The sequence below is a fragment of the Mustela putorius genome, unplaced genomic scaffold, assembly GCF_011764305.1.
Source record: "Mustela putorius furo isolate JIRA1106 unplaced genomic scaffold, ASM1176430v1.1 tig00000997_pilon_pilon_pilon, whole genome shotgun sequence".
NCBI lineage: Eukaryota > Metazoa > Chordata > Mammalia > Carnivora > Mustelidae > Mustela > Mustela putorius.
This window is the reverse complement of record NW_025421527.1, coordinates 3,168,562-3,195,430: the sequence shown is the minus strand read 5'-3', so window position 1 is coordinate 3,195,430 and position 26,869 is coordinate 3,168,562. Positions and strand designations below refer to the sequence as shown.

The window sequence follows — 26,869 nt, the reverse complement described above, 5'->3', positions numbered from 1 at the left end:
CAAAGATGGTCTTTTGAAAAAATTCATAAAAATATAAAACCTCTCTCCGAACTGATCGAAAGAGTAATAAACATGAGAAAGTAGACATGTTATAAGAATGGCATGTAGATTGAAGAAGAATGTGTTGTCTATGACTTATATCAACACATTTGCTATAGATAAAATTTTATCTTAAAAAATCCTAGAAGAGGGAGAAAGTCTGAATGTACCGTGCTTGCTAAGGGATAGGGGGGAGGGTCAGAGCTCCTGCTGGTAGTGCAGGGTCCTAGGTACAAACCAGACGAGCAGCAGGTAATTATACTCCAGATGTGTTGGTCCAGGTAGAGAAAAGGATAGGAAAGAGTCCAGCACAAAATCCTCAGGACACCAAAGCCAGCAAGGCTTTTCCCAGAAAAAGGTAAAACAATTATTAAACGAGTGACTATCCGCTTACCTCATTTATGCATACATACAGGGAAAGTAGGTATATAGACTCAAAGTATTTGCAAACAGAAACTAGTGTCAGATGAAGTGGGATTTACCCGTAGAATACAAGGACTGTGCCATTAAAAATTTCTTAATAGAATTACTTTAACAGATTAAGAAAATAAAGTCATGTAATCCTCTCCAGAGATATAGAAAAGGCATTTGGTGCATTTACATGTCCCTTCCGATAAAACCTGAACAACCCAGACCAGAGAGAAATGTAGCTGCAAACAGCCTGTATGACCCACAGTTGATTCTGAAGGTTGGAATGTGTTCTAGTGAGTGAAGGACAAGCAGCCCAGCTACCGGAGTATCTGCTCTTCTGTAGAAAATACTACAAGCCCTTCTTAACCCAGCAAAGCAAGGGAAATAAGGAGGCATGAAACTAGAAACTAAAGAAAAATCATTGTGATTTGCAGATCATATGATTGTATATAAGAAAATAGAAAGCCAAATACTGGGAGTAATAAGAGAATTTAGGAACTTATTTAGATAAAAATTGCAAGGATATCAAGAGAATAAGAATCTTTTTTTTTTTTTGAGATGATATAATTTCTACCTAGAAACTAGTGGAGTAAAAAGCTAACAATTAGACCTACCATAAAAATGTAGCAAGTTCTTTTTTTTAAGAAAAGATTTTACTTATATACTTATTTGAGAGAGAGAGAGTGCAAGCAGGGAGAGGGAAAAGGAGGCAGAACAAGCAAACTCTGCACGGAGCAGGGAGCCTGAATGCAGGGCTCAGTCCCAGGACCCTGAGATCATGAGCTCAGCCAAAACCAAGAGTAGGACGCTTACCCGCTGAGCGCCCAGATGCCCCAAAGCATAACAAGTTCTTTAGGCACAAAATAAATATTAAAAAAAAGACTGACCCTAAACACCAAGTGCTGTTAAAAACAACAACAACAACAATATATTTTATTGTAGAAAGCATAAAAAATATAAAATATACAGAAGAAATTAAAAATACTTGTAATTATACCACTAAGATATTAACTAAAGGCTAGAACTAAAGGTTTTTATGTGTATATTTATGCATGCATGTATGCATATATATACAAAATTTCATTTTGAAATAAATGTCTTACATTGAAAAAAATCAACAGCACTTTTTTATGCAAGAAACAAGAACAAGTAAGATAAAATTAGATACCATTTAGAAATCTTGCCATTTGCGACAACATGGATGGAACTAGAGCGTATCATGCTTAGCGAAATAAGTCAAGCAGAGAAAGACAACTATCATATGATCTCCCTGATATGAGGAAGTGGTGATGCAACATGGGGGCTTAAGTGGGTAGGAGAAGAATCAATGAAACAAGATGGGATTGGGAGGGAGACAAACCATAAGTGACTCTTAATCTCACAAAACAAACTGAGGGTTGCTGGGGGGAGGGGGGTTGGGAGAAGGGGGTGGGATTATGGACATTGGGGAGGGTATGTGCTTTGGTGAGTGCTGTGAAGTGTGTAAACCTGGTGATTCACAGACCTGTACCCCTGGGGATAAAAATATATGTTTATAAAAAATAAAAAATTAAAAAAATTAGATATCATTTATAATAGCAACAAATCTATAAAATAGCTAAGAATTAGCTAAAGAAAGAATATACAAGACTTCTACAGTGAAGTTATAAGAAACTATTAAAGATCATTAAAATATTTCTAATTAACTGGAGTAGTATAGATGTAGTTATAAAAAATTATAATTCTCTTTAAATTATTCTGTAAGTTTAGTAAATTCCTAATTAAGATTCCAGTTGGATTTCTAGAGGTACATAGTAAGCGTATTTTTTATATTATATAGAAGAATAAATGACTACAAATATCTAAGTCATTTTTGAAAGAATAGAACAAAGACTTATTGACAAAGGAATGAAGTCATAAATGCAAAACACAACATTATAAACTTAGTAGCATAGAACAAAGCAGAATATTTTTACGATCCATTGGTGAGGAATTATTTCTTAAACTAAGTTCCCAGAGTGGAAACTGCAGAGCCTTGGAGAGAAATGGCCTATGGTGGTTGTGCTTCCACCCTCCCTACACACACACACACTCTGCTGCAGCTACAGGGGCCTGCAGCTAAGTCAGATCCTGCCAGGCAAGGGTCCTGGGCTCTCCACCCTTAGGGAGCAGGAATGGGCATGTCCAGGAGGAGCAGGGCCAACACAGACGGTTCCACTGTTTTGGACATTGTCGCTTTGGTACCACAAAATGTATAAAGTGGATGGACTTCTTGGGGAAAAAATAAATAAATAAATAAATAATAAATAAAAGTTGTTGACTTTTATTTCGCAAAATTAAGGCTTTCTGATCAACCAGTATAAACTGAGTACAGTTTAATTCATAATAATAAAATTATATAAAATTATAAAAAAATAAAAAATAATAAGCTGAATAAGAATTAACAGTGGAAAATTGAGAGAAGTATTTGGAATTTTAAAAATAAAATGTGTATATACCCAGATCACTATGGGGAGGTCTTTAGAACAGTGCTCAGCGAGTTGTATTAGTACATGAAGCACGCGGCATAATACCTTTCGTGGGAACTGAAGTTGTATACATCGGAGCACCCCATTTTCTAAGAACACGTAGCAACAGAAGGACTGCGCATCCATACGGGAGAATGTGGGGGGCAGAAGGGAACGGGCGGGAGCACGAGGAGGTGCACAGAGGAAGTCTGCTCAGAGCAAGTGATGACCGGGGGCCACGGATGGAGGAGAAGGGTTGGTTCAAGCCCCTGCACTTGAATCTACACAGAAAACACAGCAGAGGAAAACCAATGTCGGAAATGTCTTCAAATTCAGTTCTGTAGCATAAAGAGACGGGGTTGGGATCATGGATTGCGCCAGGGGAAAAAAATAAAAATATATACTATTATATAAAATATTTCCATTTCTAAGCAAAGAATCAAAATACGTGCAACATCCAAACCCTCTGGTTGAAAACATCGGGATTTTTGTGAACACCTGAGGCTCCAGGGTGGGATAAACTTCTGTATTTTACCTCTGGGTGGCAGTGGAGATTAGAGCAAAGCTTCTGTGTCCTTGTTCCTAAGACATTAGAAGCCCCCCAAATCAAGGGGTTTGCAAACCCATGCTTAGGTTCACAGTGACTTGTTAGCTGGTCCCTGACATTCCTTACAAAATCATGCGTGTAAGACTGAGCCCATCAATCATAACACGGATTGAATCCAAGGGACTACACGGCGGGTAAAGAAAGATGAGGCCAAGGATGGGATAAATGTTAACGAGCGTCTGATGCTCTGAACACTGGCAGGATGAGGGCTGTAAATTATGAGAGGGCTCCAAGGTGACGGAAACAGGGTCTAGAAGGGTCTAGAAAGATGCAGACTGGCAGATCATTTGGGAAGAGTACCGCTCTTCCTGGTCCTCAGACCACAAAGAAATCCCTCCCGTCAGTTCTTAGAAGGAAGAAGCTACGTGGCGCTATGAAAACGCTGTCAGGGAAGTTGGTTCCAAGAGCTGCACGAGTTTCCTAGGTCTGCTTCAGTCTCTTAAATGAAGCAAGGTGATGCCGTCAGCCGGCGTGTAAGAGAAAGTGCCCAGCACAACAGGATCTGGCCGGGTATGCCTCGCTCCCACGCTGTGGCGAGCTCAAGGGTTGATTGGACACTCTGCAGGAATGAGCATGTTGTCTCTGTTGAACCGAGGTCATGATTTTTGGCAGCAGTGACGTTTACACTATATACTCTAACACACACCTCATGTACCACCATTGTACGTTATCTCTTAAATGCGGGGCAGTAGCGCGTAATCAGCTGAGCCATGGGTGGGATTGGCAACTGGACATTTCTCACGGCGTTTGGAAATCGACTCAAAGACTGTCTCTTGAATCCTAGATTTGCTCCCAGGAGGCTGACGGCAGATGGGAGTCCCGAGATTCTTCTGGAGATGAAATTTTGGGGCTACTCTAAGACAGAGGCACTTGCTGGCCTAATCATGACTCCTTCCATTCCCAGGGCACAACCAACACTGCTTCCTTGTACACGTCAAAGGATTAAGGGGTTTTTTTTTTTTTTTTTAAGAAAATGAACAGATGATGTCAATAGGAAGATGGTCATTGATGCAAGCCAATTGCCATTTTAAAATTTCAACCCTACATTTTAGGGTATAAAGTCAGTCTTTGCTTTGCATGGGAGCGTGGGACTGTACAGATTGATCGTGTAAGCCTCGCTCTTACAAAAATGTCTGGCTTCTGTCTGCAAAAAAAATATATAGTGCTGTCTGTATTTAATTGCACACAGAAATGGAAGGGCCAAGTGGTGAGGCGTGGGGTCCTTCCAGACCTCAGCCCGAGTGGCGGCAGGCCGTTGCGTCCGTGGAGGAGGAGCAGGAGCGGGAGAGGTGATAAAGGAGCGGCCGGGGCTCCGGCTAACGAGAGAACAGTGTGGACACAAGATGGGAAAGCGAGTAGTGAGACCCAGGAAAGGGAGAGAATAAACCTCTGTCGATGGAAATGAAGGCGCACCCAGGCCAGGTCAGACAAGGCTAAAGCTGAAGCTGGGTTAGAGAACATCAGCTTCTCTCCTCAGAGGCGCGTTCTGCAGGGGTCCTTGTGGGGTCGATCCTGCCCTCAGGGCTGAGGACGGGCCGGTGGAGGACAGAGCACAGAGGCAGCGCTGCCGCTGGGAGCCAGGAAGGGGAGAACAACGCGGAGGCGTGTTCATGAGGAAATGAAAGGACCCCAGGAAAAGCCATGTGGTTGTGGGAGGCAGCGAGATTTCTCAAACAGGGAAGTGGGCAGAGCCTGAGGTTCGGCCGGGAGGGATGGCAGAGCGGGCGTAAGGAGACCCTGTGAGCTGGGCTCCCAGTGGGAGCTGAGGAGCGCTCTCTCCGAGGGGCCAGCAGGTCCCCATGGAGGCGAACCTGGGGGACAGGCACGGACGAGGACTTCTGGGCACCACTGAGGCAGGCAGAGGAGCCTGGGGAAGGCTGGTGCCTGAGGCCGAGCACTGGCCACCCTCGGATGGCCAAGACCCTCCCCCCTGGCTACATTCTGATGGCAGATGGCCCCACCCATCTCAGACCATCCTTTTGGGACGGCGCGTACCCACAGGCACTCTCACCCCCTCCTCTGCCCACGTCGGTATGAGACGGACGCGCTCAGGTGGAGTCCAGAGTGTTTCTTGTGCAAGTAGCTGAACTATTTTAAGCACAGGCCTGATATGAGCTGTTAGGGTACTGAGTAGACCACCCCTCAATTAGACAGAGAACACTCTCGATAATGCAAGTCACACAGCGAGGATTATTTGACAAGCTTAAGCTTGGGCCCAAGTATACCTGACACAGCAGAGTAGGGACTTGGATCCCGAGGCTCGTTAAGGCAAGGGTTTTTATGGGTCATTACAAGAGGCGGAGGGAGGAGGAGTTTCAGACTTTTCTGCAGTAGGCTGATGAGCTGTTGCCGGGCTGGTTACAGGGTCAGGTACTTTCCTGGAAGTGTTTACAGGGTTAGGTATTCCTGTTACTAAAGCAGGGTGGGGGTCTCTGGAACCAAAGCAGGGTGGGGGTCCCTGGGACTAAAGTAAAGTAGGGGAAGTTCAGCCCTTGGGCCTGAGACGGCTGCCCAAGCTACGATGGCTGGACTTGCGCTGACCCACTCTTACAGAGCAAGTTTACATTAATTTGGCACCAAGGCAGAGTGCCCAGTAGACGTGAAGGTCGTGTGGGCTGCCCGGGGTCACGCTCCAGCAGATGGGGATGAGGTCAGAGGGGAAGAGGCACGTGAGGGAGCCAGGGACGCAGGTGTCCAGCTTCTGCTCGGTGACTGGCTGGACACAGCCCCGTCTGGGCTGAGCTGTACCTGCTCTCCTCATTCCCCCGTGGCCGAACTTCCCCACATACTTCTCCTTTCCTTCAAACTCCGTATTCTTTCCTGGGGCGATCACACGGATGGCATCACGGGTGAGTCCAGGAGAGAGACGGGGTGTAAACCAAGTCTCCACGCCTCCTTCCCATGCCCGCAGGGTCATCCCGGTCTCCTCCAGCCTGTGTAGACTCTGGCAGCTTAGCCCGGCCTAATCCCACAGTCACCTTCCCCAAGTCCTTGAGACTAAAGTGCAAGACAGGAGCGCCTGGGTGGCTCAGTGGGTTAAAGCCTCTGCCTTCGGCTCAGGTCATGATCTCAGGGTCCTGGGATCGAGCCCCGCACATCGGGCTCTCTGCTCAGCGGGAAGCCTGCTTCCCCTCTCTCTCTGCCTGCCTCTCTGCTACTTCTGATCTCTGTCTTCCAAATAAGTAAATAAAATCTTTAAATAAAAAATAAATAAATAAATAAATAAAGTGCAAGACACTTGATTTCCAGGGAATTCTCTCTTCCTGGTTTGCATATCTTGATATCTCCTCACACGACCTCCCCTGGTGCCAGGGGACAGGGAGAGAGGCAGAGAGAAGACTGTTTCTTCTCGTGAGGTCCCCATTAGTGTCTTGTGTAACCACAGCTACTTCTTAGTGGTCCCATCTTCAGACAGAACCCTACTGGGGGAGGGTTAGGCCTTCGGTGAATGAATTTTGTTGGGGGAGGGGCACAAATAATCAGTTTCTAACAAGACCGCTTCATTTGGGGTTCACTGCCAGCAGAACCACTTGGGTTGCACACGTCACGGAAAGTCGCTGGAGGCTTTATCAGAAGCGAAGCTGACAATCTGATGGACGATCTTGTGCTCTGTATCTCTGCCTCGTTTGGTTCTGAGCTCTGGAGGGGAAGAAGGCTCGTTATCTGGGTCTACAGGTTCCATGATATAACCAGTATGGACGGTGGGGTTGCAGTCATAAGGAAGCCTGAGGATCTCAGCGGCTTGGTTTCTGACACCGGCACAGAGCACACGGCCTCTGTCTTGGGGCCGTCATCCCAGGCAGTGGCTGTCCGAGCTCTGCAGACCAGGTGCTCCGAGGCCAGCATGGGGTCTAGGTCTGCAGCACCACACATCCTGCCGGCTGGACCTCTGTGGCCCTAACCCCCCTCCCCCCCAGGAGGGAGCAGGAGGGCTGTGTGTTTCCTACGGGGGAACGTGACAACCAGACAGCATCCTGTGGGCTGTGGCTTCCTGACACCAGAGATTGCCACTGACAAGGAGGTCCAGGGGACGATGGGATCTGGGGGCCCTGCAGGATCTGGGTGCGGCTGAAATCGTGGTTGGTGGTTCTTGGAGGAGTTCGTGGCACACAGAAATCGCCCCGTATCTGTGGTTGTCATAGAAAGAGCTCGCTGACGACGACTTCCAGCCTCACTACTGATGCTGCCAAATGTGGAAGAGAAGTGGCTGCAAATGAGATTTCAGTCAGTGTTCACTGCGCTCGGTGAGTTCTGGACGTTATTAAACGGAGCTGTGATAACGTGTGGCTTGGGTGGTTAAAAGATGGGCGCACGTTAACGAACCGGAACCATTGACAGATCCCCTGGCACTTCTCGGTGTATCTTCAAACACTCAGACGCCACTCCTCTTTGACAATGTGTTTTCGTCGGGTCACAGTCCTTACTGTCCGTGAGAGCGTTCTCAACCTCCCCTTGCATGGGTCGCCTGGAAAGCTGCACCTCTGACCACCCCCGTCCCTCGCCGGACACATTGTCCACCACATCCTGAGGCTGGCAAGGTCAGCCCCTTCCCAAGACTTCAAATTATGGACACCCCAGTGGCCAGGAGGTCAAAAGGCCTCCCTGGAGAACATCGTTCCTGCGCCTGAGACACTAGACCCTGAAATGGCAATGATCATGATGTGCTCCGTTCCTCGGTTTAAACACGCCCGTCCATCTCGGTCTGTTCACTCGCCTCCTAAGACACTTGGTACCCGGCATGTGCTGGGGGACTTTCTAGTGAGTGAATATATGGTCTGAACTCAAGAGGAGGGCATCTGCTTTGTATTTTTGATGGTCTTATGCTCTGGGGTGGCTGCGCTTTCCTCTCTAAGGACAGTGGAGAACCGGCTACGGCTTAGACATGCGCCTGGACAGACGGCAGAGCCTGAGAGCCCCGGTCCTCCCAGGGGCTCAGGGAGGGAGACAGGTGGAGGGAAAGAGGGGGCCGTGAAGATACTGAAAAGGGCAAGAGGACGATGGAGTGACCAGACAGGAGGCAGGAGGGGACACTGACGCAGAGCTGGTGGAGGAACTGGAGCTCTGCTCTGTTAGGACAAGCAGGGCTCGGCGACACCGCGCTGTTCCTGTGCTTTGTTGTAGTGAGATGCGAGTCTCCGAGAGGTACAGAGACCTTCCAGCATCACACACAACTTCGAGGAGGGAATCAGGCCGGGGGAGGCTGAGGACGAGGAGAGCAGCCGGCAGCCAGGCCGGAGGACAGCTTTGGTCTGAGCTGGAGGGGAAATGAGAGCCAGAGTAGGAAGCTGGAGGTTGAAGGAGCAGCAGATCGTCTTTTGTTTCAATTAGCAGTCGGTGGGGGGCACGGCTTGTTGGTGGAAAAAGGAAGTCAGAGCAGAAACACCAAGGGGCAGGGCTGCTGAGAACAGAGGTTGCTGAGAATCGCCTGCAAGGGACATGCCCTCTCTGGAGCTTGTCCTGCTGGCTGCTCTCCTCCTGGCCGGAGGCGGCGCGGAAGGTAAGAGCTCTGCCCGCTGCCCAGTCCCTGGTCCGGGTGGGGTGGGGTGGGCTCGCCTCTCCCAAGGCAGGTCACAGTTCTCAGGTGACCAGAGTGCTCAACCCTGAGGGATCCGGGCTCCAGGTAAGGCTAATAACTCTCTGAAAGGACGCGGTGAGTGCGGGGCACCGGGTGAGGGAAATGCCGTCACTAGCCCCGTCATAGCGGGTCTCCTTCCTCCTTCTATCATCTCCCCCGTTTCTCCCTCTTTCTCTCTCGCGCGCGCTCCTGCTCCCTCTGTCTCTGACTCTCTCCTCCTCTCTCCCACCTCTCTCTGCGGCTCTTTCTCTCCTTGTCTCCTGCTCCCTCCCGTCTCTCGCTCTCTCCCCAACCGCCCTCTCCCATAACTGGCTCACTTTCCGTCTCCTCCTTCCTGCTTGTCCCCTCTGTCCCCTTCAGTGACCCGACCCTCTACCCTTCTCTCCCCTCAGCCACCCAGGAGCACGTCTTGTTCAGCGTCATCCAGATCTCATCCTTCGCCAACCAGTCCTGGGCACAACATCAGGGCTCAGGTTGGCTGGGTGACATGCAGAGTCACGGCTGGGACAGCGAGGCTGGCACCATCGTTTTCCTACACAGCTGGTCTAAGGGCAACTTCAGCGATGAGGAGATGATAGATTTGGAGCTGCTGTTCCGTGTCTACTTCATTGGATTCACTCGGGAGACGCAAGAATATTCCGGTCAAATGCACTTTGGATGTGAGTTCAATCCAGTCCATGAAGGAAAGCCCTCAGAAAGTTCTTCTATTTCTGGGCAACATCCTCATGCCCTTCGGGACCACTGTTCTGTATTCCTGTCCTGCCATAAACATCTCCACGCATACACTTCTTGGGAGTCATTGCATATGTGGACACCTCAAGATGTCCTGGACTCTTGCTTCTTCTGACTCCTTTTTTCCTTGTGTATTTTCATCTTTCCCCAGTGGTTGCCCTTCTGTGGTAAAAGCACAGAGACACACAGTTGTCCTCCTGCCTTAAACTGTGGTCTATTCCTCCATTCAGTACCTTCCAAGGTCTACGTCCACAACCCAACGCCCATTATGGCCCATGTCATGTGCCCCGGAGAGCTGTACCTGCGGCTCCTTCACATGGGCTCCTGCCCCCACCTTCACCTGCTGACCTGCAGCTCACCTAGCATTTCCCTGACTTCTTTGAGTCAAATTCTTAATTCTTGGCATGTATCCTGTACAGCCCCTTCCCCATCCCACCAATTCTCTTCCCTGTTCCTGACCGAACACATCCTTGGCCAATGCCCACACCCTTATAAATTCTTCTTGCTCCACTTTCTAATAAAGTTCTTATACTGTTTCTCTCACCCCCCCCCATCTGTTTGTCCTTCCTTCTTCCCAGATCCTATTGAAGTACAGGTGAGAGCTGGCTGTGAGCTACATCCCAATGACACTGTGGAAAGCTTCTTACATGCAGCTTATGGTGGATCGCATTTCCTGAGTTTCCGAGACATGTCATGGGTGCCAGCTCCAGAGGGTGACAGCAGAGCCCAGAATGTCTGTGACCTCCTGAACCAGTATGAAGGCATCAGGGAAACAGTGCATAAGCTCCTCACGCACACCTGCCCCCGATTTGCCTTGGGTCTCTTCGATGCAGCGAAGGTGGATTACAAGAGACAAGGTTCGTACAACCCCTTTCCTCAAAGACTTTCCCATACGAGACTTGCCCCTTTCTATCATCCCTTTCAAAGTTGGAATAAGGAAGAATTCAAGACAGATAGGGTTGCTGGGTACAAGTTTCCTAATCTTGTGCACACTGATGTGGCTAAAGACCCCTAAGCTGCATGTTAGAGACCCCATCTGAATACCTCTCATGCCTTCTCCAGTGAAGCCCGAGGCCTGGCTGTCCGCCGGCCGCCCTCCCGGTCCCGGCCGTCGGCTGCTGGTGTGTCACGTCTCCGGCTTCTACCCGAAGCCTGTGTGGGTGATGTGGATGCGGGGTGAGCAGGAGCAGCGGGGCACCTGGCGAGGCGACGTCCTGCCCCATGCTGATGGGACGTGGTATGTCCAAGTGACTCTGGACGTGGCGTCCCGGGAGGTGGCCGGTCTGTCCTGCCGAGTGAGACACAGCAGTCTGGGAAACCAGGACATCGTCCTCCACTGGGGTGAGAAAGATGGGGTCTGCAGGTGTGCAAAGGTGGTTTTTGAGCATAGAGGTTAGGACAGAGGAAGGTTTCATGATGCCAGACGAGGTGGGAGCAGTATCAGGACGGAATGCATGAGAGTGACTTCCGGAGTGTAGGGACGGACCCGTGGAGCACGAGGGGTACAGATGTGAGAGACTTAGGCAGAGATGAGCGGGTGTGAGAGCACAGGGACAAGGCCGGTGGAAGACGACGCTCGTACCCAGGGCACATGTTGACGTGGGGGGAAATCAGGGGGCAGAGCAGAAATGGCAGTGGGTGGAGGATGACATTGGTGTGTCTCTGCAATCCCCACAGAGCAGCACCTTTCCGTGTACTTGATCCTGTTGGCCGTGACAGTGCCCCTCATGCTTCTGGTAGCCCTCGTGTTGTGGTTTAAGAAGCGCTGGTGAGTCCTCTCTGTTTCCTCCTCTCCTCCCTGTGTCTCCATTCACACTCCATTCCTACCTCTCCTAGGTCTGTCTCCCAACCCCCCTTCACCCTCCCTTGCTGCCTCCAACGCACCCAGTAGCTCCCGTTTCTCTTTCACAGCTCCTATCAAGACATCCCGTGAGCTGCCTCGCCATGCCTGCCCTGGGGGCCCCGGAGCCTAGGACCACAGAGGGATGGTGCTGTTCCTTCCATCCTCCATTTAATTTTTTTCCCTGTTTCTGTTTTATAGTCACTTGTTCACATGAACAAGTTTTGTTCTGTACCTGTGTGGAATGTCTTCCTTGTCTTCTCCATCTCTTCATAGTCCTCCTCTTTGGAGGCCCGTCCGGATTCCATCCTGCAAGGTGTTCCCTGAGCCGCAGGTGGGGAGCCCTTCAACTCTGCTACAGGTGCACCTCACTTCTACGCTGCCTGCGGTCCCTTAGCTTCCAGGGTGCAGGCTCCTGTGGGACACGGTCGTGACGAAGGTTCATTTCCTGTGTGTAGTACACGCTCCGTGAAAATCAAACCCAAACTAACGGAACCCACGTTCGAGTCCGTGTCGTGCTGGTACACTTTCTTCCTGATGTTCCTCCCTCCTATGGCTGTAGCATCGGAAGGGCTGACACTTCCCTTCTTGTCCCGGTGTTTCGGAGTTGGTCCAGAAATCCCACATTCCTTTCGCTCCTTCATTTTCTCCCTAACTCTTAAGGAAAAACGCAGGTTACAAATATTTTCCTGGCTTCTCCTTTGTCTGTGCAAAACTGCATGTCTGGCCACGGATAAGCAGAAAACTGTGACCGGCTTTGCTCTCTCCTTGGTATGTGTGCAACGTTCCACACCTCCAGGAATAGGCAAGAGCTCGAAGTCCACCACGGCGGACCCATTTTCCTGACGTCTGTGAAGCTTCGGTGGCTCCAGTTTCTGTGTCAGCTGGAATCGCAGCCGTAGGCAACAGTCGCGTTGACCTTTGACAGTCGCGTTGACCTTTGATTCCTGCCACGGACGGCTGTGTTTCCTACAAACTCCCCGGGCTCGGGCCTCCTCTGTGGAGCTCCAAATTTGGTCTTCCCTTTTGGTGGCAGCAAGACTGCAGGTCCTCAGCCTCTGGGATCACTGTGTGGGGGGCGAGGGCGGGAGCAGTTCTGGGCTGGGTCACCCTGTTTGCTGCCCATGAGGGCACAGCAGTTCTGAATAAAGTACTTCTCAATGTGCTGCGTGCTTTGGGCCATTTTGCGGAATTCTGGAATGGTTTATTCAGAATTTTATGTCCAGTATTATCACTTACCCAGCCATTTGCGGTGTCCTGCTCGCCATAGACACTTTGTAGCATTATAAATCAAACGAGAGTTTCAGTTCCTTCCCATTGAAAGCAAAACACAGCTGTACGTAGAACCCTTTATCGAGCTGGTGACAAACCACAAGTCAGGAACTATTTCAAGAGACTTTAAAGCATAACAGTTTACTTCTTTCCAGGGATATACCCCACCGTCAGAAGATAAAACTTACATTGTTTTCAATGACCGTATCGCTCATAATAGTGTTGGGGTTGTCCTAAGCCCTCTTACATGCATGGTCCAGCGGGATATAGGGTAGAGTGGGGGATGGGTGACTATGTAACTATATCGATCTACCAGCAACCAGGATTTTCTGTAGGGGGAGAAGAAGTTGTTGTGAGATAAATGAGTAAAACTCTGTGCTTCTAGATGCGAGTTGAAAGTATAAATATGAACTCATTACAGTATTCTTTTTTCCCCTCTGTGTCAATCTTCTAATGTACCGATGTTAAAAAAGGACAAAACAGAAAGAGTTTTACATTGACCTCGTGGAGATCATCCATTCCATGCAGCCGTGTTCGCAAACCCTGTGGCCAGACACAAAGTCAGGGCAGGTCCTGGGGCACCTGGGTGGCTCAGTCGGTTAAGCTTCTGCCTTCAGCTCAGGTCAGGATCCCAGTGTCCTGGGCTCGAGCCCTGCGTGTGGCTCTCTGCTCAGGGGGGAGCCTGCTTCCCCCTCTCTCTCTGCCTGCCTCTCTGCCTACTTGTGATCTCTGTCTGTCAAATAAATAAATAAAAATTAAAACAAACAAACAAACAAACAAAAACAAAGTCAGGGCTGGTCCTGCTCAGTCCTAACCTCCAGGCTGAGCTGTCCTGCCCATTCATGTAGGATCAGGGCACTCAGTGAGCAAAGCCAGGCTTCTTGGACCTCCGCTTTCCCTCTTGCTTCTGAACCAAGAGGTGAGAGAAGAGCCAGCAAAGGTCATGGCATCACCCAGAAGGAGGTGGTAGGAGCAGGACTGGCAGCTTTCTTTACTCCTCGGGGCTCGGTGCCCACAGAGCGACTTTAAGAGGCCCCCTCGCACAATGTGATTGGCTCCAAGTGCAGGCTATTTCGGTCTGAACCGTGAGGGTCACAGCAGACACAGAGTGGGTGAGTGGGAGGGAACGACCAGAGAACATGTCATAAATGTTATGTCTTCAGAGAAATAAGGTAAGTCCTGCTGCTCCCAAACACCGTGAGGCAAGGAGTGGCTCAAGCCAGGGTTTCGCAAAAATAGAATCTGTGTGCTGACGGGCCCCCCTTCCCATGAAAGCCAAAGGCCCTGGAACAGAACGGTGGAGAGCCTTTTTTAAATCCTCTGCATTAAAATGATGGCTAAGTTCATTTTGGGGAAAAACAGAACCACTAACCCCTCCCTTCAAGCTTTAGTAGTCAGCAGAAATCTGGGCTCTGAAGAGTCACAGACACCCCCGCCCCTCCAGGTTATTTACGGTAGTGGCCGCTGGATAAATGTGATATCGTGGGGAATGTGGCCGCTGGATAAATGTGATATCGTGGGGAATGCGGGAGCAACGATGTGCGTGGTGCTCCCCGTGGGCAGCTTGCGGCAGGAGTGGCGCCCAGCGTCGCAGCCCCCACGCGGGACCGTCACGCACAGGACCCGGGGTGAGGGTGCTGGGGGCGGGCGATTCCGTGTTCCATGGATAACGGCACGAAGGAAAGGCAGAACGGTAAGGTGTAGGCACCGCATTGGGAAACATCCCCTCCAGACATTGTGCTAATAAAACCTTAAGAGCCTGCGAGCCTGGAAGGATTGAGAAATTCTAAAGAAGTAAGCAAAAACAAGCAAAAAGAGACGGTGGAAGGTGTCGAAGATGCGAGAGCTCCTTGTGGGTGTCGACGGGTCCTCTCTGTCCCCGAGGGCATCTTCCCACTTACGTGGACTGGAAAGGCCTGTGTCAAGGACAAGAGCGTCTCGTGGTCCTTCCTAGCACCAACACTCAGCAGCTCCTGGGGTCACAGATGTCACACACGCAGAGATCCCTGGGCAGCCTGACAAGGTGGTTTCGGGGGTCCAACTGGGTTGTCAAGGAGTCTGCAGCCATCTTGCAGCCCACACCAGTGCCCAACCTGCCAACATGAACCGAGAGCCTGCCTGGGCCTTGCTGACCCCATGATCCTCCTCGATAAGGACATGGTCTCCAGTACGTAAAGGAGGAACAAGGCGCCTTTGCTTAATTTCTGGAGAGGTGGCCTTGTGACAGCGGACTTTTCCGGACACAGTGAGGCCCAGTCCTTGCACCTGCCGCATTCCCTCATCACAATGGTCTTGCTGGTCTGGCTTCCACCCGACGCTGATGGGTGACTGGGCCCCCAGATGCTGCCCTTAGTGCTCAGACTTGCCCTGGAGCCACTGGCGCAGCCCCGTGGCCACCAACTGCTCTCTGCAGCCTTATTGAAGTTGGCTGGCCTCTCCGTCTACCTGGGATTCTGCACAGTATTTATTCTTTAAAAAAAAAAGTTCGCGGCTTAAAAAGCCCAGAAACCAAGACTAAGCTGGGTCTTTACTTTCCCATTACAAGGGACCAGAGAGCCGCGGGGAGATGCCTGATTCTAGTTTGGGGCAGGGAGCTTCTGATGAAGTTCTAGAACATAGGGTGAGGTTCAGTGGGACAAGGTCTGGAGCCTATGGCTAAGAAGGAATTCTTAAGACATCTCTGGTGCAAAAAAGTGGTTTATTAAAGCGTGGGGACAGAACCCATGGGCAGGAAGAGCTGCTGCCCCAGGGATGTGAGGGATGGTCTATCACATACTTGTAAATTGGGAAGGGGATTAGGGATGGCTAAGTCTCTAAGGAATTTTGGAAGCAAGGTTTCTAGGACCTGGAGGGGCTAGCTATTGTTTGGGGAAAAGGTTATTTATTATCAGTAATAAAATCTCGTGACGTCCTTTAAATGTCTACCAATGGGTCATATGCTTGGGAATGATTGTCGACACTTTCTTGGAGGTTTAGAGATCAAGTTTCCTAAAGGAATTGTTCATGTAGACTTACAGGATCCTGTTGGGGGGAGGGGGGGTCGGTCAGGCTAGGACTGCCCTTTGCCCTTAGAAAAGCCTTAAGGTGGGGGTAGTTGAGTCCCTAGAGGAGAGTCACTCTGCCTGTTTTAAGGGCTTGTCTGTAGGTGAGGAAATTTAATAATTTTTCTTCTGCCTCTGTTTCCCTCATCACTCTTACTGGAGTCTGGAACAGCTCTGCTGCCCCACAAACAGAAGGAGGGCTCAGCGAGGAAGGGGTGTTGTGAATTCAGAAGCAGGCTGACTTAGAAAGGATCCCTTATGCTCCACAAGTAAGCAAAACCATATGATAATTGACTTTCTCTGTTTGACTAATTTCACTCAGCATCATCTCCTCCAGTCCCGTCCATGAAGGACATTAAGAGAAGGAAAGAAAAGTGAATTAGGGGAAATCAAAAAGGGAGAGGAGCCATGAGAGACTGTGGACTCTGAGGAACAAACTGAGGGTTTTGGAGAGGAAGGCACGGGGAGGTGGGTGAGCCCAGTGGTGGGTACTAAGGAAGGCACGGGTTGCATGAAGCGCAGGGCGTGGTGCCCAAACAATGAATTTTGGAACACTACAAAAAATAAAATAAAATGAAGATGTTAAAAAATAAAAATAAGTAGCGCCTGGGTGGCTCAGTGGGTTAAGCCTCTGCCTTTTGCTCAGGTCATGATCTCAGGGTCCTGGGATCGAACCCCACATCGGGCTCTCTGCTCAGTGGGGAGCCTGCTTCCTCCTCTCTCTCTCTGCCTGCCTCTCTGCCTACTTGTGATCTCTCTTTCTGTCAAATAAATAAATAAAATATTTAAAAAAATAAAAAATAAATAAAAATAACTGATAACATTATATCAGGGCATATCAGGGGTTAAAAAAAAAAAAAGGAAACGATCCCAAATGAAGATGGGACAAGTAGAGCCCCAGCAGAAGCACTGGCGAGGATAAACCAAGCATTTCAAATACACTGACATCCCTGCACTTGCAGCAGGAAACGGAATTCATTGGTCACTCAGAAAGCTAAGCAAACAGTTCGTTCTCTTGAAGACTGGCAAATAAACGGAAAAGACCAAGCATTTATTCTTCTTTGTCTTTGTTATTTAGGAGAATATATCCTTTTAGAAATACGTTAACCAATAAAGAAGGTGGAATACCTTTGCGTATCCCCTGGAGAAATACCAGATGTAGGCCAGGTGGTGTCAAGGTGTACCGGGGAGCTCCTGACCGCCGCCCAGACGCTCCATGAGTTCAAGACCATTCTTATGACAATACCACGACGATGGTTCAGTGTGTGTTGTTCTCCAGAGACTGTAGGCATGTCATATGGCATCAGACGGTATTTGGAAGCAGTTATGAAAATATAGCTGCCTTCTAGCAAGTCAAATATTAAAGAGAATGGCAGCTGCAAAGCCGCTATTATCACTATTTTTTTAAATTTATTGTTTATTTATTCTCAGCAGAAGAGTATTCATTATTTTTTCAGCACACCCAGTGCTCCATGCAACACATGCCCTCTGTAATACCCACCACCTGGTACCCCAACCTCCCACACCCCCCCCACCACTTCAAACCCCTCAGATTGTTTTTCAGAGTCCATAGTCTCTCATGGTTCACCTCCCCTTCCAATTTCCCCCAACTATATTTTTTAAAATACACATTCAGTTTATTTTCATTTTAAGTTAGTAAATAAACACACATTTTATTTTAAAGATTTTATTTATTTATTTGACAGAGAGAGAGAGAGAGATCACAAGTAGGCAGAGAGGCAGCCAGGGTGGAGGGGGAAGCAGGCTCCCTGCTGAGCAGAGAACCCAATGCGGGACTCGATCCCAGGGCCCTGAGACTGTTGGGGCCAATTCCACATTAAAACCTGTTAAACCCCTAGGGCCTGCCCGGGCCTACTTAACCACAGGAACTCCATGTTGCCTAGGTAGCCATTTTGTTGTTTGATAAACGCCTCAGCAGTTACTGATAACGGTTCTGGGTAACCGTTACTAAAACACACACCCAAAACAAGGCCAGATGGTGGAAACATCCAATCAGCCACAGCCACATACGTAGAGGTCTGCGATTGTGCCCTATAAAACTAGCTTGTAAGACGGAGGGGTTGCCACTCTCTTTGGAGGCAGGCCTGGCCGGTCAGTCTGACTTCTAATGCTTGGCATAGAATAAAGCTTTGCATGACTTTCACTTTGTCTCATTCTCGTTCCTTTGATAATGGACCCAACAAGACCACGACCCGAGCCGAAGGCCCAGGCTTAACCCACTGAGCCACCCAAATGCCCCAGTAAATAAACACATAATTTAAAAATGTATTCGTTTTTCCTTCTAATACAGTGACTGCAGAAATCTCACGTTTGGCTCCAAGATGTTTATCTTCTTTGCTTTGGGCGTAGAATTTGAGGGTTATATTTCTATTGTGGGGATCTTGGAGGACTGAGAGGTAAGTTTTCACCTGTTAATCCTGTTCTCTCTCCTTTTCACCAGCAAAGGCAGGACCCCGTCATCTGAGCTTCCTGACTGGAGGACACTGGGTGTCCAGAGATCCATGTCCCCTCAGGCTTTTGTTTGGGAGCCACGGGCCATTTGGGGAGGAGAATTTATAGCCCGAGTGTGGAGAAGCTGTGTCACAGCCAAGCTCTGTGTGTACCTCTTGCAGGGACGCCTGAGGTCTGGTTTGCATGGAGCAGGGGTGGTGGGGGTGAGAGGGGCAGCATACAGTGGGGAGGAGAGGGGGGTGGCAGAAGCACCTGTTAGGTGCCTGGCCCTGGAATGAGGCTGAAGTTCTCAGGCTCCCCGTGAGTGTGCACCAGGATGCTGAGGGCAGGCGCTCACGGGATGCAGCAGCATCCTTTCCCAGCCCAGCTGCCCTGCCTCCCCGTGCTGCCCCGTGGCTCTCAGGGGAGGATCTGTCCTGCGGGAGAACCCGTCTGCTCACTGTGCTCACACACCACTAAGTTTTAACACCTGTGCATGCCAGCGAACCAACAGCACACCCAGCAGAGTCTTGGGTGCTCTACTCAGGCTCAAGGCTCGCAGAGAAAAGAAAAATGACAATGTCGACGGTAAATAATATTAAGCCTCTGCTGTCACTGGCTGTGACCCAAAAAGCGAATGAGCTTATAAGAGGAATTGGATTCCCGGAATATTGCCCTGGCTCACATATGTTGCGATCAGTCTTGGATAAAGGCCACTCTTAATATCGTGAGCCATTCATTTCCAGGCATAGAGATCGTTAAAATCCTCATTTTGCATTTTTTTAAAAAAAAAATATTTTATTTATTTATTTGACAGACAGAGATCACAAGTAGGCAGAGAGGCAGGCAGAGAGAGAGAGAGAGAGGGAAGCAGGCTTCCCGCGGAGCAGAGAGCCCGATGCGGGGCTTGATCCCAGGACCCCGAGATCCTGACCCGAGCCGAAGGCAGCAGCCCAAACCACTGAGCCACCCAGGTGCCCCTCATTTTGCATTTTTTATCTACGTAAATGGATCATCTTGGTGAAGGCCCCTGTGCTTGGATGTTACTACCACCTTCTGCTAGATGATATGTAGATCTATGCAAATTTGTCATTTCTTCCCGATTGGAGAAAATCCAAGGATTCTCTTTACAGCTAACATTGATTAGGGACCTAATAGTCCACTCAGCAATGCTCTATATATTGTTACAACGTGCCAAGGGCATTCTCAGAGAAGACAGGATGGCATCTTAGGACAAACACCTCTAAACTTTTGGTGAGAAGTGACAAGCTCCTTGGTCACCTCAGGATCTTTCATTTGGTGTCAGAAAGGCCAAAATGCAGATCGAGGTTGGAGAGAGACTCTATTGCTTGTGAACCTTCTAGAGAAATCTATCTTTGACGCCCTAGGTTCTCCGGGCCTCAAAAAGATTTGTTACTCCAAGCTCCAAAGCTAGAGAGCTACTGAAAAGAAGACCATATGCCAGTAGAAAATGTCACTTTCACTGTCACAAATGACTGTGGTAGAAGCTCAGTTTTGTTGCAGTGTACACGGCAGTGGGTGGTGTCTGCAACACCTTGCCTTCCTGTGAGCGACGGTCAACATACACTCCCCCACCATGTGAACGTGGATGAGAGGGATGGGGCAGGGGCATGACATGAGGAACAGGGACAACAGGGACCCTGAGGACACGGGGACTGGGGACGACAGAGGGCCAGTGCGGAGAGACTGGGAAAAGTCTGAGCTGGATGGATAAACCTAAACTTCCTTCCGGGTCAGCGTGAGCTCCGGGAGCTGCCGACGTGACCCTCTTCTTTCGGGGGGTGGAAGGACAGGAGTGGGCTGCTGACCTGTCAGTGGGTGACCTGTCAGTGTCGCCGCGGTGCTTCCAAGATAGTAAGTACGAAGGAACTGAGGGTGGGGAAGCAGCGGAAGGCCAGGGAGATAAAAACGTCAGAGTCACAGTCGGGCTGGAGTGGAAACGAGAGGCGAGTGGGAGGCCCGGGGCTGTTGGAGTGCAGCCCTCCTCCCCTGGCTGGCGTGTGTATAGCTTGCTTCGCTCAAAGCCCAAATCTCAGACCTGGAGACCTGCCAGCTGAAGAGGAAGTCCCTGTCGAGCTCTGAGCCGAGCTGCTGAAGCCTGAGACCAGCAGCGGCTCCGAGAGTCTCCGGGAGATGCTGCTCCTGCTGCTGGTGCTGCCCGTGGTTCTCTGCCCGGGCCGTGGCGGTGAGGAAAGTGGGCAACAGGCCACACCAGCTCGGGGACGGGGTCCACATAAAGCCCCGGAAGGTCAGGCTTCGCCAGCCCGGCCCACCACCCTCCAGACCGGGGGAGGGGGCCTGAGGCCCTGGGGACCAATGTCTTGGGCTCTGTTGCTCTTCAGACCCTGGGCCCCTTTTCTCTGGATCTTCCCAGTGTCCGTCCTCTCATCGTCCCCCGCTTCTCCCTTTCTCCTCACGTTTCTCACGCTTCCACTCCCCACAGCCTTTCAGGGGCCCACTTCTTACCAGGCCATCCAGATCTCGTCCTTCGCCAACAGCAGCTGGGCCCAGACCCAGGGCTCGGGCTGGGTGGGCGACGTGCAGATTCACGGCTGGGACAGCGCCGCGGACAGGGCCATCTTCCTGAAGTCCTGGTCCAAGGGGAACTTCAGTGATGAAGAGGTGGCGGAGGTGGAGGAGATCATCCAGGTCTACCTCAGCGGGTTCGTCCTGGAAGTGCAGGACCACGCCTCCGAGTTCCAGATGCAGTGTGAGTCCAGTCCCCTGACGCGGGGGCTCTCACGGACTTTCCTCTCCCCTGCTTCAGGCTACGACTCCCTCTGATCCCCCCTCTCCCCCTCCTCCCACCGACACACACACACTTCCTGCATCACCCAGCTGCACGCACACACTTCTCTGGAGAAGTTGTACCCCTGACCCCACACCCCCACGGAGCATTCCAGGCTGGTCCTGCTGCTCACCCTCTGCTCTGCCAGGTGAAGGTGACCCTTTGTCACAGCTCCGGGTTGGCTCTTGGGTAACTTGCTTCTCTCAAACCCCAAGCAAGAAGCCCCACTTGTCTTCCCCAATGCCTGAGCGACCTCCTCCTGCAATCCCTCTCTTGGAGCCTCCTGCCTGGCCCTCTTTCCAGTGCATTCCTCTTACTGACCCTGGACGGCTGGCCCCCAGCCTCCACACCCAGCCCCGTCTCCCCTCTGACCTCATACATCATCTCACCTCCTTCTCTATCATTAGTGACCTGCACATGTGCCTCTCCCTGGTTCTCAGCTTCCTGAAAACTCTCAGATTGCTGTGATGAGATTTGGGGCTCATCATGTCATGCCTCAGACCTTTTGCGTCACTCAAATCCCAAATCCCAGGTTTTCCCCCTCATCTCTTTCTTCTTTGCTTCTTAGTAACTGTCCACTTTCCTTGTGCCAGACCCCTTTGAGATCCAGGGCATAGCCGGCTGTCAGCTGCATCCCGGCGGGGGCACCGAGAGCTTCGTGCGGGGGGCTCTGGGAGGACTGGACTTCGTGAGCCTCAAGAATTACTCCTGTGTGCCCGCCCCAGAGGGTGGCAGCAGGGCACAGCGCATCTGTGAGCTCGTTAGTCAGTACAAAGGCATCCGGGACATTGGCGAGAAGCTCCTCTTTGAAACATGCCCTCGGTATCTCCTGGGTGTCCTCGATGCAGGGAAGACAGAACTGCAGAGAAAAGGTTAGTCCCATTCCCCCAAGGCTTTTCCCTTTCACTTCCCACCATTTTCCTTAAATTGAAGAGGAGGTACCTATGAAGAGAGGGACTTAATCAATACTCTGGTTTCCAAAGGAGGAGAAGGGGTCACTGTCCAGACTTCTAAGTTTCCAAATCCCTGTCCTCTAGAGTGGAGTCATAATCTGATACTCTCCCTGCTCCTTTCTGCCTCAGTGAAGCCAGAGGCCTGGCTGTCCGCCAGCCGCCCTCCCAGTCCCGGCCGTCTGCTGCTGGTGTGCCACGTCTCCGGCTTCTACCCGAAGCCCGTGTGGGTGATGTGGATGCGGGGTGAGCAGGAGCAGCGGGGCACCCGGCGAGGCGACGTCCTGCCCCACGCGGATGGGACGTGGTATCTCCGAGTGACCCTGGACGTGGTGGCCCGGGAGGCGGCCGGTCTGTCCTGCCGAGTGAGACACAGCAGTCTGGGAGGCCAGGACATCGTCCTCCACTGGGGTGAGAAAGAGCTGGGGCCCAGCTGGGCATGGGGGAGATGGTCCTCAAGCATAGAAGGAGACACTGGCCACAGGTGGGCTTGACCCATGAGAGGGGGCTGGGGAGGGACAAGAGGAGGGATAGAGGGAAGGGAGAAGGATGGAGGAATGGAGGGGGAGGGGGAGGGAGAAAAGGGGGGGGGAAGGGGAGAGGGGAGGAGGGCTAGACAGGGGTGGAGGGACAGAGGGGGCATACTCAAGAGTAGGTGACCATCAGGTAGGAAAAGGAAGGCCAGAAGATTCAGAGAATGGGTTTTGAAGTGACATCCTGTGTCCTTCCCAATTTTCAGGAAACCCCATCTCCATTGGCTTGATATCATTGGCAATAGTAGTGCCCCTCTTGATCCTTTTGATTGGTTTTCTCTGTGGGTTTTTGAGACGCTGGTGAGTTTTTGTTTCTCATCTTTTTTGTCTGCCTATCGGTTCCTTCAACCATTGCATCAATCACAACACCTTAGCCTCAGTCTCTCCACCAGACTCTCCCTTTCTTCCCAGTCCCATCTTCCTTACATCAAATCTATCGTTTAAATTGTGGTAAACCATCTTCACATGCATAGGTTAGAAGTATGATGTACATTCACATTTTGTGCAACCGATTTCTAGAGCTCTTTTCATCTTGAAAAACTAAAAGTCTATACACATTGAACAACGCCTCCACCGTCCCTGCTCCCCAGGCCTCAGCACCCACCATGCTATGCTCTGTCTCTAGGAATTTGATGACTCTGGAGACTTCATATAATTGAAACCTTTAGGAGTTGTCTTTTTTGACTGGCTTACTTCTCTCAGCACAAAGTCCTCATGGTTCATCCATGTTGTCCCACATGTCACAATTTCCTTCCTTCTCAAGGCTGAGTAATGGCATTCCTTTACACCAAAACCACACACTGTTTATCATTCATCCATTGATGGATGCCTGGGGTTAATTCCGTGTTTTGGCTCTTTGTGAAAAATGTCACTGTGAACATGGCACCACAAGTGTCTATTCTGTAGAGATATTTTTTGTTTGTGTTCTTCACAGGTCATATCAGAGTATCTCATGAACCCTTGTCATGACTCCTCTTCCATCTGGAAGAAGCACCCAGAAGCCTAGAAGCTCAAGCCATCAGCCTCCTATTTCATCAAACAATCCTGCTATTTGATCACATCGAGCTCCCATAGGATGCAAGATAAATCACTACTTACATCTAGCAGAAAAGTAATAGAAAACCGTCCATTTGTTATGAGATAGTATCAATAGTATGGTTGCCCTGATCTACATGTGAGATATGGAAAAGAATGTGTCTTAGAATAAATGGAATATGGTATACAACTTGCGGGTGATGTCTCTTTGGTTTTCTGTTTTAAAGCTTTTTTTGTTCTGCTTCTGCTGAAATGTCCTTTGTCAAAGTAAGCTAGTGATAATCATGCCGCGATGGTTGTATTTGCAGAGCTGCCAAGCATGCTTGCTTCAATGTCTCTGTCTCTGCTTCAATGACTTTCTAACCCTGGAGGCACAGCTGAGATGCTTCTTCCCCCAGGAAGCCTTCCTTAGTGCTACAGTGGAAGCGTGGCATCACGCAGAGATCTACTTCACTCTGTACCCATGGCGTTGAGCTACTTCTGACTTTCTCCCTTTACTTGTGAGTTCCTTGAGAGAAGAGCTTGGTCCAGGTGGATCTCTGGCAAGAGCTCTTCTGTGCATGAGCATTTGCTCACTGAAAATGGTCTGAGTTGATGTAATTGCCATGTTGATGGGCTTTTTTTTTTTCAAAGTTTATAGCTTTTCTTCTCCCCAACCCCGTGGTTGATATTCTCAATTTCCCTCTTTCTAAGATATTTCTCAATTACAAAAAAAATACCATGCTCTACTCCTTTCTGCCCTGAAGCGTCCTAGAGAAAATCTCTCGAGTCCTCGCTGTGACCACAGTCCAGCTGCCAAGCTTCTTCTTCTGGATGGGCCCCTGCTTCCCATGTTCCAGTTAGGAGCAGAAGTGGGGTGGAGGAGAGCAGGTAACAGAGCAGGGGGTTAAATACTCCCGTGAAAGACTCAGAGGGATTTAAAAAATATATCTGTGCTGTACCAATTCAGTCATATTTGATTTACATTGATGTTTCATCATTCTTTTGCCTCTTCCATAGTTTTTTAGGAGCCCCATTAAAAAAAATTCAAACTCATTTTTATTAAAACAGCAGGAGGAGGAAGAAGGGGGAAACTTTGAGTGTATTTTTTATAGAAATTTGGGAAGGGAGGTCAGAATAAGCAGAGACTTTGGAGAAGCCAAAGTATTGGAAGCAATTTTCCCATTCTAGGAGAATGTGAACTTTAGGATTGGAGAAGGTTTGGAGAAATATGTTGCTTCCTCTCTTCTCTGTTAGCACAGCTGGTGACTCTCAGGACGCATTACACTGCACCTTACCTTAGAGCGAGGCACCCTTAGCTATCACCTGGGGCCCCAGTGAGTGTGATTTTTGGAGTGTGGACGATGAATTAGCAGCAGGAATAGTACCTATAAGCTTGCTAGCAACAGAAGTCTTCAGGCCTACCCTAGACCTCTTGAATCAGGAAATGCAGGAATTGGAACCAGAAATCTGTATTTTAAGAAACCTTTCTGCTCGTTCTGATGTACAAATAAGTTTGAGAAACGCTTCTCTAAAGATTTCTCAGCATTGTACTATTGACATTTTGGGCCGGAAACTTCTCTGTTAGGGAGGGTTGTCCTGTGTGCTATAGGATTTTGAGCAGCATCTCTGGCCTCTACCCACTAGATGCCAGTAACACTTCCCCAGTTCTAACAACTAAATGCGTCTTCAGACATTGTCAAATGTCTCCTATGGGGCAAAATGGACTCCAGATGAGAATCATGGTCTAAGATAATGAACATAATTTAATCCCTCTGCTTAGTTAGAATAACTGGTTCATAGTGTGTATGTGACCTAATTTGGTCCAATCCAACTAGAGCCTGAGTTTCCATTTGGTGGTGGAGGAAGGAGGGGCTCTCTTTTTGGATGGCATCATATGCCTTCAAAATTCAAAACTTTGCTATAGAGTTTTGTTCCAAAAGCAAAGCTGACCCAGGAATGGAGTTCACAAATAAAACAGAATGATGGAATACAGGGCCAAAGGTCAGATCAAGCTATACCTGCAGACTGTCCTTTTCTGAGTATCTTAGTTATTGGAATCTAACAAGTTTCATTTTTCCTTTTGAATCAGTGGGGCTGGAACTTCAGTTGCTTAAAAAAGAGGCAACCCATGGAATGGGAGAAGATATTTGCAAATGACAGTACAGACAAAAGGTTGATATCCAGGATCTATAATGAACTCCTCAAACTCAACACACACAAAACAGGCAAACATATCAAAAAATGGGCAGAAGATATGAACAGACACTTCTCCAATCAAGACATACAAATGGCTATCACACATGAAAAAATGTTCATCATCACTAGCCCTCAGGGAGATTCGAATTAAAACCACATTGAGATATCACCTGACACCAGTTAGAATGGCCAAAATTAACAAAACAGGAAACAATATGTGTTGGAGAGGATGTGGAGAAAGGGGAACCCTCTTACACTGTTGGTGGGAATGCAAGTTTGTGCAGCCTCTTTGGAGAACAGTGTGGAGATTCCTCAAGAAATTAAAAATAGAACTTCCCTATGACCCTGAAATTGCACTCCTGGGTATCTACCCCAAAGATACACATGTAGTGAAAAGAAGAGCCATCTGTACCCCAATGTTTATAGCAGCAATGGCCACGGTCACCAAACTATGGAAAGAACCAAGATGCCCTTCAACGGACAAATGGATAAGGAAGATGTGGTCCATATATACTATGGAGTATTATGCCTCCATCAGAAAGGATGAATACCCAACTTTTGTAGCAACATGGATGGGACTGGAAGAGATTATGCTGAGTGAAATAAGTCAAGCAAAGAGAGTCAATTATCATATGGTTTCACTTATTTGTGGAGCATAACAAATGTCATGGAGGACAAGGGGTGTTAGAGAGGAGAAGGGAGTTGGGGTAAATTGGAAGGGGAGGTGAATCATGAGAGACTATGGACTCTGAAAAACAATCTGAGGGGTTTGAAGTGGCAGGGGGGTGGGAGGTTGGGGTACCAGGTGGTGGGTATTATAGAGGGCACAGATTGCATGGAGCACTGGGTGTGGTGAAAAAATAATGAATACTGTTTTTCTGAAAATAAATAAATCAATTTAATAAAAAAA

General features: G+C 49.4%; 2 protein-coding genes across 4 annotated transcripts; both read left to right on the top strand.

Moving 5' to 3' along the window:
• Positions 1-7,287: 7,287 nt before the first annotated feature.
• Positions 7,288-12,855, top strand: LOC101688464 (T-cell surface glycoprotein CD1c). Its single transcript, XM_045086624.1, has 6 exons — positions 7,288-9,040; positions 9,511-9,777; positions 10,429-10,707; positions 10,913-11,191; positions 11,528-11,618; positions 11,762-12,855. Exons 1-6 carry the CDS (start codon positions 8,980-8,982, stop codon positions 11,781-11,783), a joined length of 999 nt encoding a protein of 332 aa, XP_044942559.1. The 5' UTR covers positions 7,288-8,979; the 3' UTR covers positions 11,784-12,855.
• A 7,437-nt stretch (positions 12,856-20,292) lies between these two features.
• On the top strand, positions 20,293-23,971 carry LOC101687791 (T-cell surface glycoprotein CD1b-like). 3 transcript variants are annotated; one of them, XM_045086622.1, is made up of 6 exons: positions 20,293-20,723; positions 20,919-21,185; positions 21,857-22,135; positions 22,346-22,624; positions 22,953-23,046; positions 23,681-23,971. In XM_045086622.1, the coding sequence occupies exons 1-6, from the start codon at positions 20,609-20,611 to the stop codon at positions 23,700-23,702; spliced, it is 1,056 nt and encodes a 351-aa protein (XP_044942557.1). In that variant the 5' UTR covers positions 20,293-20,608; the 3' UTR covers positions 23,703-23,971. The 3 variants fall into 3 exon arrangements, with proteins under 3 accessions (XP_044942557.1, XP_044942558.1, XP_044942556.1); XM_045086623.1 differs by having other exon boundaries at positions 20,295-20,660; XM_045086621.1 differs by lacking the exon at positions 20,293-20,723 and having other exon boundaries at positions 20,747-21,185.
• Positions 23,972-26,869: the final 2,898 nt, after the last annotated feature.

Coding starts and splice junctions, on each gene's coding strand:
- LOC101687791 (XM_045086621.1), top strand. CDS start 20,792: ATGTCTTGGGCTCTGTTGCTCTTCAGACCCTGGGCCCCTTTTCTCTGG. Junction 21,186..21,856: donor CTCCGAGTTCCAGATGCAGT/GTGAGTCCAGTC, acceptor TCCTTGTGCCAG/ACCCCTTTGAGATCCAGGGC. Junction 23,047..23,680: donor TGTGGGTTTTTGAGACGCTG/GTGAGTTTTTGT, acceptor TGTTCTTCACAG/GTCATATCAGAGTATCTCAT.
- LOC101688464 (XM_045086624.1), top strand. CDS start 8,980: ATGCCCTCTCTGGAGCTTGTCCTGCTGGCTGCTCTCCTCCTGGCCGGA. Junction 9,041..9,510: donor GGCCGGAGGCGGCGCGGAAG/GTAAGAGCTCTG, acceptor CTCTCCCCTCAG/CCACCCAGGAGCACGTCTTG. Junction 11,192..11,527: donor GGACATCGTCCTCCACTGGG/GTGAGAAAGATG, acceptor CAATCCCCACAG/AGCAGCACCTTTCCGTGTAC.